The sequence below is a fragment of the Rhinopithecus bieti genome, unplaced genomic scaffold (assembly GCF_001698545.2).
Source record: "Rhinopithecus bieti isolate Rb0 unplaced genomic scaffold, ASM169854v2 scaffold_1014, whole genome shotgun sequence".
Lineage (NCBI taxonomy): Eukaryota > Metazoa > Chordata > Mammalia > Primates > Cercopithecidae > Rhinopithecus > Rhinopithecus bieti.
In genome coordinates, this window is record NW_016803499.1 from 1075128 (window position 1) to 1089101 (window position 13974).

At 42.6% G+C, this 13974-nt stretch overlaps 1 protein-coding gene across 1 annotated transcript in view; it reads left to right on the forward strand.

Annotated features, from left to right (window-relative positions):
• The first annotated feature begins 1052 nt into the window (after nt 1-1052).
• The window catches only part of LOC108538079 (zDHHC palmitoyltransferase 20), a 52001-nt gene continuing 39079 nt past the window's right edge, over nt 1053-13974 (forward strand). The window contains exons 1-3 of the mRNA XM_017885931.1: nt 1053-1083; nt 6058-6182; nt 7332-7350. Coding sequence (XP_017741420.1) covers nt 1053-1083; nt 6058-6182; nt 7332-7350 — 175 coding nt within the window. The remainder of the gene's footprint in view (nt 1084-6057; nt 6183-7331; nt 7351-13974) is intronic.

The following is a 13974-nucleotide window of genomic DNA, read 5'->3' on the forward strand; positions in this document are numbered from 1 at the left end:
CCTGGCTAATTTTTGTGTTTTTATAGAGACGGATTTCCCCATGTTGGTCAGGCCGGTCTTGAACTCCTGGCCTCAGGTGATCCACCCGCTTCAGCCTCCCAAAGTGCTGGGATTACAGGCGTGAGCCACCACGCCCGGCGTGAGCTTTTAAAATAGTAGTTTACCTGCCACATTGTTAGGACTCACATATTAGATGATGATGATAATGTAATCGTTTCCTTTTGTTTTAAATTTATCAAAATCATTAAAATTATAGACCATATGTTTAAAAATAGAATCAACTTCTATTTAACTTTGCAGTGAAGAACATATATACAAAAAGTACGCATACGCGTACACACCTGTGCAACTACTACCCAATTCAAAAAACAGAACATTACCAGAACCCCATCAACCCCCGATGCTTCCTTTCAGTCATCCACTTCATAAGAAGCCACTCTCTTGCCTTCTAACAGCATAGATTAGTTTGGTGCCTGTCTTTTGTACTAAATATAAATGGAGTTTTGTAGTAGTGTGTGTATGGTGTGTATGTGTATAGTCATAGTCATGTGTGTATGTGGCTTCTTTCATTAACACTGTATTTGTAAGATTCATCTGTGTTATGTATAGTTGCAGATCATTCATTCTAATTATTGTTTAGTATTCAGTTGTATGTAACACAATTTATTTACTCCGTCTACTGTTAATGAGCATGTGGGTAGCCTCCAGCTTCGAGCTGTTACGAGTAGGGCTGCTGCAAACGTTCTAGTGCATGTCTCTTGGATAATATATATGTAGTTATTTTGGGTAGATGCCTAGGAGTAGAACTAGTGAATATACATTTAACATTAGCAAGTAATGCCATATAGTCTTTTGCCTGATTTTTCTATTAGATGCTTTTGTTTTAAAAGGTAAAGTAAACCATAAGTCAGACTTCAGTGTTGCTTCACATATATTCATCAGGCATTTGTTACTAATTAGTCAACCCTTAAAGTTATGTTACAAACTATCATCCATTTCTTAATCTTGAAATTGAAAAGGACTTAATTTTGTTTAATCAATTACTGGTAGTGATGACTATTGAAAACATCGCATGTGTAAAAAGTAAATAATTCTCAATACAGGAAATAAGAAATAGAATAAGAAAAATAATTGGTAGTACTTTTGAGAAGCAGTATAATGTAGAGGTTAAGAATGCAGGCCAGGCCTGGTGGCTCATGCCTGTAATCCAGCACTTTGGAAGGCCGAGGCAGGCAGGCGGATCGCTTTAGCCCAGGACTTTGACAACAGCCTTGGCAATGTAGCAAACACCGTCTCTACAAAGAATAAAAAAGTTAGCTGGGCATGGTGGTGCGCACCTGTAGTCCCAGCTACTCGGAGACCGAGGTGGGAGGATCACTGAGCCCAGGGAGGTTGAGCCTGCAGTGAGCCGTGATCATGCCACTGCACTCCAGCCCAGGCAGCAGAGTGAGACCCTGTCTCAGACAGCAACAACAACAATACCACACAGGCTCTGGACTAAAACTGCTCAGGTTCAGCTTGTACCTCTGCAACGTACTATCTGTGTTAGCTGTGTGACTTTGGAGACTTTCCTTAGTTGATCCCTCCTCTGTAAAGTGAGGGTGATATTAGTACCCACCTCATAGGATAGCTATAAGATTTGAGCAAATTGATAATCTATGTAATTAATAATAGATACTATATGGAGTTAATAGTATATATAAAGAGCTCAGAAGAATGCTTAGCACCTAATAAATACCATCAAAATGTTATTATTATTATTTTTTTGGTGGTGGTTCTAGCATATTGCATCCATTTAGCATTCAGCCCAGAGCTTAGGCCTTCACATCACCGTCTCCTTCATTCTCCTCTACTCCTGTAAGGTCATCTGTCTGCCCAAGCCTGTATCCAGTGACCTTGCTGTGGCATGCTTCATTTGCCCTGTCAGAGAACTTATCATCTGGTTGTTAATTGCCTGTTTACTAATATGCATCACATTATTAAATTTTACATTTTGTGAGGGCAGGGATATTTACATTGCATTCTTCACTATATCCCTTCCCACACTCTCTGGCACATAGTGGATTTTCAATAATTATTAAATGAACTAATTATTAAATCTTCATGGGCCAGCTAAGCTAAGCTCTAGAGACAACTAAGAACAGGAATTTACGATTCTCTTTGCCGCCGGGCGCGGTGACTCACGCCTGTAATCCCAGCACTTTGGGAGGCTGAGATGGGTGGATCACAAGGTCAGGAGATCGAGACCCATCCTGGCTAACCGGTGAAACCCCGTCTCCTACTAATAAATACAAAAAATTAGCCGGGCCGGTGGCCGGCGCCTGTAGTCCCAGCTACTCCGGGAGCTGAGCCCAGGAGAATGGCGTGACCCCAGCGAGGCAGAGCTTGGCAGTGAGCCGAGATAGCGCCACTGCGCAGCTCAGCCTGGGCGGATAGAGCGAGACTCCGTCTCAAAAAAAAAAAAAAAAAAAGATTCTCTTTGCCACTGAGCTTACAGTGTGCTGACTGAGGTAGGCCTATATAAGCAATTACAGAGCTGTGAGTTTGGTGCTGATGTCATACCAAACTCACAGCTTTTATTAGGAGGATTCAGTCAGCTCAGAGGTTAGAACAGTGCTTGGAGATCCAGGTCTAGGGGAATAGATTGGGTCTAAAAAGCAAAAACTAGGGCCAGACATGGTGGCTTATGCCTATAATCCCAGCACTTTGGGAGGCAGAGGCAGGTTAATCACCTGAGGTCAGGAGTTTGAGACCCGCCTGACCAACATGGTGAAACCCCATCACTACTAAAAATACAGAATTAGCCGGGTATGGTGGTGCATGCCTGTAATCCCAGCTGTTTAGGAGGCTGAGGCAGGAGAATTGCTTGAACCTGGGAGGCAGAGGATGCAGTAAGCCAAGATCACGCTGTTGCATTCCAGCCTGGGCAACAAGAGCGGAACTCTGTCTCAATCATCATCATCATCATCATCGTCAAAAACTATAAATCTTTAAGGAAGTTAAGTTATAAATATGGGTGAGGTGTCTTTTTTTCATTGTTTCAATCAAGTACTTCTTGACCACCCACCAGATATCAGACTGTGCTAGGCTTAAAGGTAGAGACAAACAGTAAACAAATAAAATAATTATAAATTGTGGTAAATTTAGAAAAATAATATGGTAATATAGTAGAGTATAACAAAGTAAAGGCTACTTTAGGGGAGAAAGAGCTACTTTTAGATAGTGTAGTCAAATAAATCTCTGAGGAAGTGGCGTTAAGCTGAGGCCTTTGTAAGTATCCCTTCCACTGAGCTCTTTGAAGGAAAAATCTTTGTTGTTTATTCCTGTATCCCCAGTAGTTAGAATCGGACCTCGTGTATAACAGGCAGATTGATAGACTGAAATGAAGAAATGGTGAGGAAGAGGCAGCGTGAATAGCTGATAGGCATCTCCCATCACCAAGTGTCATCTTTTCTAAAAGGAAAATACGGTCCCATCCCTTCCCTGACTAGAATCCTACAGAGTTTGCCAGTTAGCTGTAAGATAAAGCTCGTGCTCATTTGCATGGTACACCAAATCGCTTCATGAACTAAAATCTTCCTGATTTAATCTTCATTGCTGCTTCATGGAACTCCATAATCAAGCAGTGTGTTAAGCTGAATATACTGTACTATTTTCACATCCTTGTGCTTTCTGTATGCTGTTCCCTTTGCCAAGATTTTCTTTTCTTTTCTGTCTTCCTGAAAGATTCCTGTTTATCTTTCAAAACTTAGGTACACTGCCTTCAAGGAACTTTCATTGATAACTCCCACTACCTCCCAAGGGAGCTTTTATCATCCCTTGTAATATATTATTAATGTTGTACTTTATGCTGATTCGTATTTTGTAATTCTTTGTTTATATGGCTCTCTTACTAGACTATAGAAATATACTTTTTGAAGGCAAGGGTTGTTTTTATTCATCTTTGGATCTCTGATATCCGGGACAACACCTCACTCTTAATTGGCATTTAATATATATTTAAATAGAACTGTCTGAACACTGACTTTAAGACAATAATAGCATTTCATAGTTTGAATTCTGTTCACTAGTTTTGAATGAAAAGACAAACTTCTAGAACTAATTCAAAATTACAATCTGTTTGAATTTTTGTTTTGTTCCATTCCTCATCTAAAATTCTGATGCCTCTTGAAATTTTCATTTGGTTTAAGCTTTTCATAATTTTATAACCCTCTTTTTTTTTTTTTTAGACAGAGTTTCACCCTGTCACCAGGCTGGAGTATAGTGGTGTGATCTCACTGCAACCTCCACCTCCCAGATTCAGACAATTCTCCTGCCTCAGCCTCCCGAGTAGCTGGCACTACAGGCGCATGCCACCACACCCGGCTAATTTTTGTATTTTTTTAGTAGAGACAGGGTTTCACCATGTTGGCCAGGCTGGTTTGGAATTCCTGACCTCGTGATCCACCTGCTTCGGCCTCCCAAAGTGCTAGGATTATAGGCATGAGCCACCATGCCTGGCCCATAACCTTCATTCTTAAGGATAAGTGATGATGTTGAGTAGCAATAGAGAGGCCTGAGGTTGGGATGCTACTGCAGAATAGGAATAGAACAGCCCAGAGAAATCTGTTGAAATTTTATAGGGAATCTGTAAAATTTGATCAGAACACCTTCTATTCAAATATATTTAGCATGTTACCATGTGATTTTTATACTCTACTATGAATATGTAAGAGACACATCATGTCAGGAAAGAACTTTCTAACAAGTTAAAATTCTCTTAAAGAGAACATGCCATCTTGCAAAATAGAAAAATATTTCTCTGAAAGTATTCAAGAGGGACCCAATGTATCAGAAATGTCTGAAGACCCCTCTTGTGATGGAACATTAGATAAGGGACCGCCATTGTCTTTAAGACTTTTTCATCTTTAAGGTTATGTGAGTCTTTCCTGACTTCTTACTGTCCTGTTCATCTGTTCATGTTGCTTCTTGTCCCCCATAAGTAATTTGGGGGTTTCTTGTCCCATCACAATTTGATTGTGGAAGCTGAGCGAGGTAATCTAAATAGACTCTTACATTTCCTAAAGTATGGTGTTTTAGTCAGGTTAGAGTAACAATCTATAAAAAGCAAAAACATTTCTTTTAACATTGTAATATAGAGGAAAATGTACCAGAATGGAAAACAGAATACCTGTATTTTACTATTGGCTCTGCCAGTAGTTCTGCAATCTTAGAAAATTGCCTAAGTGTCTTAGAATCACAATTTCCTCAATTCAGAGCTCTCTCTACTATGCCATGCTGTTGCCTTGTTTATAGCAGAATACTGTGTTGTTAAGCTAATACCATTAGCAATGATGGGGCAGCAAGAGGAGGAGACATTTTGGTATTTGAGTTAGCAACTAGACCAAATAACTCCTTAAACATGAAAAGTCAGGATTCCTTAGGGCTTTTTAAGCAGAACCCTACAAGTAAATAGAAATTGAGGAATTGTATTATTAAAATATAAAACACAATGAGGAACAAATCTCAAGCCATTCTTAGTTTTTTTTTTTTTTTTTTTTAATCTATGAAGTAAAGACTGATAGAAACCTACAGTTCCTGGTAACATGAAATTGAGGCATAAAACTTAGGATCCTTGAGATGTTAGGATGACATATGAAAAGAACAATTACAAAGTACTCTGAAGGGAAAATGCTATTAAGAGAAATGAACCAGAGGCTGGTCACACATGGGAACAGACACTAAGAAGTGAAAACAAGAAACAGCTCCCGGCCGGGCGCGGTGGCGCACGCCCGTGATCCCAGCACTGCGGGAGGCCGAGGCGGGCGGATCACGAGCACGTAGAACTGCATTCTGTTTTATGAAAATAGGTTTGGCCGGGCGCGGTGGCGCACGCCCGTGATCCCAGCACTGCGGGAGGCCGAGGCGGGCGGATCACGAGCACGTAGTACTGCATTTGTTTTATGAAAATGGTTGGCCTGGCGCGGTGGCTCACGCCTGTGACTCCCAGCACTCGCGCAGGCCGACGGCCCGCCGCGATCACGAGCACGTAAACTGCATTCTGTTTTATGAAAATAGGCTGGCCGGCGCGCGTGCGCACGCCCGTATCCCAGCACTGCGCGGACCGCCGAGCGGCGGATCAGAGCACGAGAACTGCATTCCTGTTTTATGAAATAGGTTGGACCCGGGCCGTGCGCACGCCTGTGATCCCAGCACTCGGGAGGCGAGGCGGGCGGAATCACCCCGAGCACCTACGCAACTGCATTCCGTTTTAATGAAGACCTAGTCTGGCGGGCGCGGGCTCACGCCCTGTGTCCCAGCCTTCGGAGGCCGAGCGGGCGGATCACGAGGTCAGGAGATCAAGGGACCCATCCTGGGCGAACACCCTGGAAACCCCGTCTCTACCAACAAATACAAAAAAAAAAAAAAAAACAAACCGAAAATCTAAGCCCAGGCTTGGTCGGCAGGTGCCGTAGTCAGCTACTCGGCCGAGGCCTGAGGCAGGAAATCCCTGACAATAGAACCCGGGAACAGGCCTGCAGTGAGACCAACGACCGCGCCACTGCCCTCCACGCCTGGGCCGGCAGAGGAGATTCCGTCTCAACAAAAAAATAATAAAAAAACAAATCTATAAACGGCACCTCCCTCCTTTCCCGAAAAGCCACATGCTTGCCCTTGACAATCTGCTCATCAATCGAGTGAAATTAGTCCTCACTCTGCGCCTTAGCTTTTTAAAGCCCTCAAACTGGTTTTTTGTTTTTGTTTATTTTCTCAAACTGATCCCTCTGCCCCCTTCTGAACATTTGGCTTAGAATAGTGGACCCCATGCACTCGTGATTTAGCCCCATTTACACCCAAAGCAACTAAACTTTGGACATCTTCCAAAAAATTAAAAATCTCCTTGACAGTAATTTTTAAACAACTCAGAAATTTTTACTAATGGAGACTATATATTAACCCTTCCTTGTGTAGACCAATCTCTAACTTTTATTTGTGAAGAAAACAAAGATGGAAAAATAGTTCATGTTCTTTGCCATTCTGGTGTGGATGGGGCAAATATTTTCTTATGCCAAAAAGGTATTCAGTTTTTGTTAAAATGCCTGATTTATCTACTTAGCAGTTAAGTTTGAAGACAAGTTTGTGTCTTCATAAAATATTTTTGGTTTCTTTTCGTTCAGGATAAAACTTTTCTGAACATGATTAATTAACTCAATGGGATTTAAAATAATAGACTGCTCTTTTCTTCTTATAGTTACTGTCCAATTCTGAAACGGAACTTGTTATGAAAAAGGAATTCAGCCAAGAAAACAACAAGAAATTTTGAGAAGACAGCAAGAGCTTTACCTATCTAGTACCACATCAGCTTCAAAAGTAAGAGAAAGAATAAGTGTTCCTTTTCTAATGATTTTAAAAATATTCTTATTCCTGCCAGGATATATTTGCATGGTTTGACTATTAAATGGATACTGTGATTGCCGTAAATAATATCTGTAGCAACAAGACTTTCCTATTTTCTTGTTGTGGCATTTCAGATGCAGAAATAGATAAATAGATAAAAACATCAATATAAATTGTTTAAGGGGCTCAGTTTAATACGAATCTCTTCTGTACTTGTTTTTTCCCCCAACTCAACTTTCATGGCTAAAAATTTTAATTATTATTCTTAGTAAACTGTCATTTGGAAGTCTGAATTTGAGTATTGTGTGTCATCACTGAGTAATAAAAAACAAAAATCTAATAGTGTGCTGAGAATGGGGAACAGTAAAAGACACAAACAGGAAGAAAGTTGTTCTGAGAGCCAGGCTGTGAACTCAGGTTTGTCTAGTTCCAAAGCCCTCGGTGTTTCCTGTGTACTGATGCCTCCGCTGAGATCCATGACCGTAACAGCAGCTTCCTGTTCTAGGTTGTAATCTTATGACAGGGAAGAGTCTATGCGTGGCGGTCATTTAAATACAGGGAATTGTTTTATTTTGTTTATTTTTTTTAATTTTGTTTTTTGTTTTTTAGGAAATTGTTTCATGTATTATATACCTCATGAATTGGTTTAAACACTGGGTAATGATTGCAGCTTAACAGTTATTCTGTTTACATGTGCGCACTCATTTAGACCTCACAACAACCTTATGAGGTGTAGACTATAGTTTCCATTTTATGGATGAGGAAACTAAGACCCAGTGAGGCTAAGTAACTTGTTCCAAGTCATACAGCTAGTATAAAAAACAACAGGAGTTTAAGTCCAGGTGCTCTGCCTCTTCAACCCACTAAGTTTCTAAACTCCAATGGGAAATTACCTTTGTGTAGCTGTGTACAAACTGTGACTCAAGAAAATTTAAAGTGTCTACAAGATTTTAGGAGGGGATATTCGACTGACTGTCCTTTTTGCATAACTAATATATTATAGTATAGAATGAAAACGTGGATTACAGATCAAACCCTAGCTTCTCCCTTACTAATACAGTGCAAGTCACTTAAACTTTCTAAGCACTAACTTTCTCGTTTTAAGGTAAGGATAATAATATTTACATGGCTGAGTTAGTGGAAGTATTAAAAGAGACAATAAAAGAGACTAAGTACTTAGTTTATAGCTTTTTGCATAGAATAATAGATTTCCAGTAATTTTTTCTTTTTTCTTTTTTTTCGGAAATGGAGTCTCACTCTGTTGCCCAGGCTTGAGTGCAATGGTGCCATCTCAGCTCACTGCAGCTTCCATCCCCGGGGTTCAAGTGATCTCCTGCCTCAGCCTCCTGAGTAGCTGGTATTACAGGCACATGCCACCACACTTGGCTAACTTTTGTATTTTTGTATTTTTAGTAGAGATGGGTTGGCCAGGCTGGTCTCGAATTCCCGGCCTCAAGTGATCCGCCCGCCTCGGTCTCCCAAAGTGCTGGGATTACAGGCGTGAGCTACCGCGCCCGGCCTATGATTTTATTCCATTTGCCTTTGATTGTAGGTCTTTTAGGTGGTCTGTATCCAGGGCCTCACTTCCTTCTAGTGAATTCCAGGCAGCGGGCTTTCATTCTCGCTGCCAGGATCAGTGGCGTTTTGTCATTCTGTCTTCTCGAAGCGCTTTCCTCTTCGTGTTTGTCTGTAGCTTTATACTTCTGTGTTTGTATTCTTGTGTGATTGTCCTTCTTCATCCCACAGTTGTTGTTTTCTCCTATGTCTTAACGTCACAATGGTGCCTTACCCCATTTTTTCTGTACTGTCCTTTCAGCTGTTACTTTTAGCCTTGGAATTCTAATACCATAATATTGTGATCGTTTGCTTATTGTGCTGCATAATTTGTTTTCTTTAATAGTTTTCAGGAATTAGTTACCTTCTTAGTAGAAATTACAGCAGATTGAAGGATATTAACATACTCGCACTCACCTACATTCCAAACGCTTTCTTGTGTGCCGGGCACAGGGGTAGATTTGCAGCTGCATACAGGGATTGCACGTTTACAGAGTGATCTGCGATCTAGCTGCACCCTGGGATGCAGCGCCCTTCCTGTTACGTCAGAGGGGGGAGCTGCAGACCTCTGCCCGGAGCACCCAGTTGTCACCATCAAGCCTTCATCATTCACGTTGGCATGTGCCCTTCAATTCAGCATTTCTCGCTCTCACTAGAGCTCCCCTCGTGTATTTGCAGCTTCCAAAGGATAGCTGTATTTGAATGGCCTCTTATCCAAAGCTTTAAGCTCCTACAATACTGGATTCATCATTTAAAACCTAAACTCTTGGGGGAGGAGCCAAAAGTCTGCCTCGTTCACTTTTATATTCCCTGCATCTAATGTGTCACCTGGTAGAAGCTCTTAAATATTTGTCAATGAAAAACACTACTCTCACCCAGACTCAGCTCTATTTCTTGTCTTTTTTTTTTTTTCCTTTTTGTGGAGAACGGGGTCTCGCTGTATTACCCAGGCAGGTCTCAAACTCCTGGGCTCAAGCTGTCCTCCCGCCTCTGCCTCCCTGAGAGCTGGGATTACAGGCGTGAGCCACCGCGCCCGGCGACTCAGCTCTATTTCTATCCTTGGCACCGTCATTCTTCTAGCCACCCTAGAAACTCAGGTTTCCTTTGATTGCTACTTTTGAGTTCAGTCTGCTCAGTCATCAAGCCTCCTCTTCCTACAAGGTGTGTTTGGTTTAATCCCATCTCAGAGCCTAGGTAATTTCACAGCCTTTGCAATGTCAGAATGTTGAGTGGAGAAGGGCGGGGGAAAGAGAAAGGAAGATATTCATTCCTGATGTTACCACTTGCTTAGCCATTCAACCTTCGACAGATGACTGTCTAACCTTTGGGTGTCTTTGATCTGTAAAATGGAGAGATTGAACTAGGAAATCTCTGAGGTCCTTTATAGCGCTACTTTTTCAATATTACATGATTTTACCTCCCTAGTGTCTAACCCAGGCAAGGTGTTATAGAAGGCCCTCAATAAAACATAACATACTCGGTCAGTCAGGGCAAGATGGCCAAATAGGAACAGCTCCAGTCTGCAGCTCCCAGTGAGACCAACGCAGAAGGCAGGTGATTTCTGCATTTCCAACTGAGGTACCTGGTTCATCTCATTGGGACTGGTTAGACAGTGGGTGAAGCCCACAGAGGGCAAGCAGAAGCAGGGTGGGGCGTCGCCTTACCCAGGAAGCACAAGGGGTCAGGGAACTCCCTCCCCTAGCCGAGGGAAGCCATGAGGGACTGTGCTGTGAGGGACGGTGCTATTCTGCCCAGATGCTATGCTTTTCCCACGGTCTTCGCAACCCACAGACCAGGAGATTCCCTCGGGTGCCTCCACCACCAGGGCCCTGGGTTTCAAGCACAAAACTGGGTGGCCATTTGGGCAGACACTGAGCTAGCTACAGGAGTTTTTTTCATACCCCTGTGGCACTTGGCATGGAGCAAGACAGAGCCGTTCATTCTCCTGGAAAGGGGGCTGAAGCCAGGGAGCTGAGCGGTCTTGCTCAGCAGATGCCACCTCCACAGACCCCAGCAAGCTAAGATCCACTGGCTTGAAACTATCGCTGCCAGCACAGCAGTCTGAAGTTGACCTGGGACGCTGGAGCTTGGTGGGGGGAGGGGCTTCTGCCATGACTGAGGCTTGCCTAGGCGGATTTTCCCCTCACAGTGTAAACAAAGCTGCCAGAAGTTCCAGCTGGGCGGAGCCCACCCCAGCAGCTCGGCAAAGGCACTGTAGCCAGACTGCCTCTCTGGATGTCTCCTCGCTGGGCAGGGCATCTCCAAAAGAAAGGCAGCAGCCCCACTCAGGGGCTTATAGATAAAACTCCCGTCTCCCTGGGACAAAGCGGCAAAGGCACTGTAGCCAGACTGCCTCTCTGGATGCCTCCTCTCTGGGCAGGGCATCTCCGAAAGAAAGGCAGCAGCCCCACTCAGGGGCTTATAGATAAAACTCCCGTCTCCCTGGGACAGAGCACCTGGGAGAAGAGGCAGCTGTGGGCACAGCTTCAGCAGACTTAAACCTTCCTGTCTGCTGGCTCTGAAGAGAGCAGCGGATCTCCCAGCACAGCACTCGAGCTCTGCTAAGGGACAGACTGCCTCAAGTGGGTCGCTGACCCCCATGCCTCCTGACTGGGAGACACCTCATACAGGAGAGCTGCAGCTGACATCTGGCAGATGCCTCTCTGGAGGAAGCTTCCAGAGGAAGGAGCAGGCAGCAGTCTTTGCTGCTCTGCAGCCTCCACTGGTAATACCCAGGCAAACAGAGTCTGGAGTAGACTTCCAGCAAACTTCAGAAGACCTACAGAAGAGGGGCCTGACTGTTAGAAGGAAAACTAACAAACAGAAAGCAGTAGCATCAACATCAACAAAAAGGATGACCACAAAAAAACCCCGTCCAAAAGTCACCAACATGAAAGACCAAAGGTAGATAAATCCACGAAGATGAGGAAAAACCAGCGCAAAAGGCTGAAAATTCGAAAACCAGAATGCCTCTCCTCCTCTAAAGGGTCAAAACTCCTCGCCAGAAAGGGAACAAAACTGGACCGAGAATGAGTTTGACAAATTGACAGTAGTAGGCTTCAGAAGGTGGATAATAAATTCCGCTGAGCTGAAGGAGCATGTTCTAACCAAATGCAAGGAAGCTAAGAACCTTGATATAAGCATACAGGAACTGCTAACTAGAATAACCAGTTTAGAGAAGAACATTTGACCTGATGGAGCTGAAAAACACAGCATGAGAACTTTGTGAAGCATACACAAGTATCAATAGCTGGATCGATCAAGCAGAAGAAAGGATATCAGTGATTGAAGATCAACTTAATGAAATAAAGCATGAAGACGAGATTAGAGAAAAAAGAATGAAAAGGAATGAACAAAACCTCCAAGAAATATAGGACTATGTGAAAAGTCCAAACCTATGTTTGATTGGTGTACCTCAAAGTGACAGGGAGAATGGAACTAAGTTGGAAAACACACTTCAGGATATTATCCAGGACAACTTCCCCAACCTAGCAAAACAGGCCAACATTCAAATTCAGGAAATAAAGAGAATACCGCAAAGATACTCCTCAAGAAGAGCAATTCCAAGATACATAATCATCAGATTCCCCAAGGTTGAAATGAAGGAAAAAATGGTAAGGGCGGCCAGAGAGAAAGGTTGGGTTACCCACAGAGGGAAGCCCATCAGACTAACACCAGATCTCTCTGCAGAAATCCTGCCAGCCAGAAGAGAGTGGGGGCCAATATTCAACATTCTTAAAACAAAGAATTTTCAACCCAGAATTTCATATCCAGCCAAACTAAGCTTCATAAGTGAAGGAGAAATAAAACCCTTTACAGACAAGCAAATGCTGAGGGATTTTGTCACCACCAGGCCTGCCTTACAAGAGCTCCTGAAGGAAGCACTATATATGGAAAGGAAAATCTGGTACCTGCCACTGCAAAAATGTACCAAAATGTAAAGACCATCGATACTACAAAGAATCTGCAACAGCTAATGGGCAAAATAACCAGCTAGCATTATAATGACAGGATCAGATTCACACATAACAATATTAACCTTAAATGTAAATGGCTAAATGCCTCAATTAAAAGACACAGACTGGCAATTTGGACAAAGAGTCAAAACCCATCAGTGTGCTGTATTCAGGAGACCCATCTCATGTGCAAAGACACAGGCTCAAAATAAAGGGATGAAGGAATATTTACCAAGCACATGGAAACTAAAAAAGCATGAGTTGCAATCCTAGTCTCTGATAAAACACTTTAAACCAACAAAGATCAAAAAAGACAAAGAATGGCATTACATAACGGTAAAGCGATCAATGCAACAAGAAGAGCTAACTATCTTAACTGTATATGCACCTGGTATTCATAAAGCAAGTTCTTAGAGACGTACAAAGAGACTTAGACTCCCGCACAATAATAATGGGAGACTTTAACACCCCACTGTCAATATTAGATCAATGAGACAGAAAAATAACAAGGATGTTCAGGACTTGAACACAGCTCTGGACCAAGGGGACCTAATAGACATCTACAGAACTCTCCACCCCAAATCAACAGAATCTACATTCCTTTCAGCACCACATAGCACTTATTCTAAAATTGACCACATAATTGGAAGTAAAACACTCCTCAGCAAATGCAAAAGAACATAAATCGTAACAGTCTCTCAGACCACAGTGCAATCAAATTAGAACTCGGGATTAAGAAACTCACTCAAAACCACACAACTGCATGGAACTGAACAACCTGCTCCTGACTGACTACTGGGTAAATAACAAAAGGCATAAATAAGTTCTTTGAAACCAATGAGAACGAAGACACAATGTACCAGAATCTCTGGGACACAGCTCAAGCAGTGTTTAGAGGGAAATTTATATTACTAAATGCCCACAGGAGAAAGTGGAAAAGATCTAAAATTGACACCCTAACACCACATTTAAAAGAACTAGAGAAGGAAGAGCAAACAAATTCAAAAACCAGCAGAAGACAAGAAATAACTAAGAGCAGAACTGAAGGAGATAGAGAAACAAAAAACCCTTCAAAATATCTGTGAAT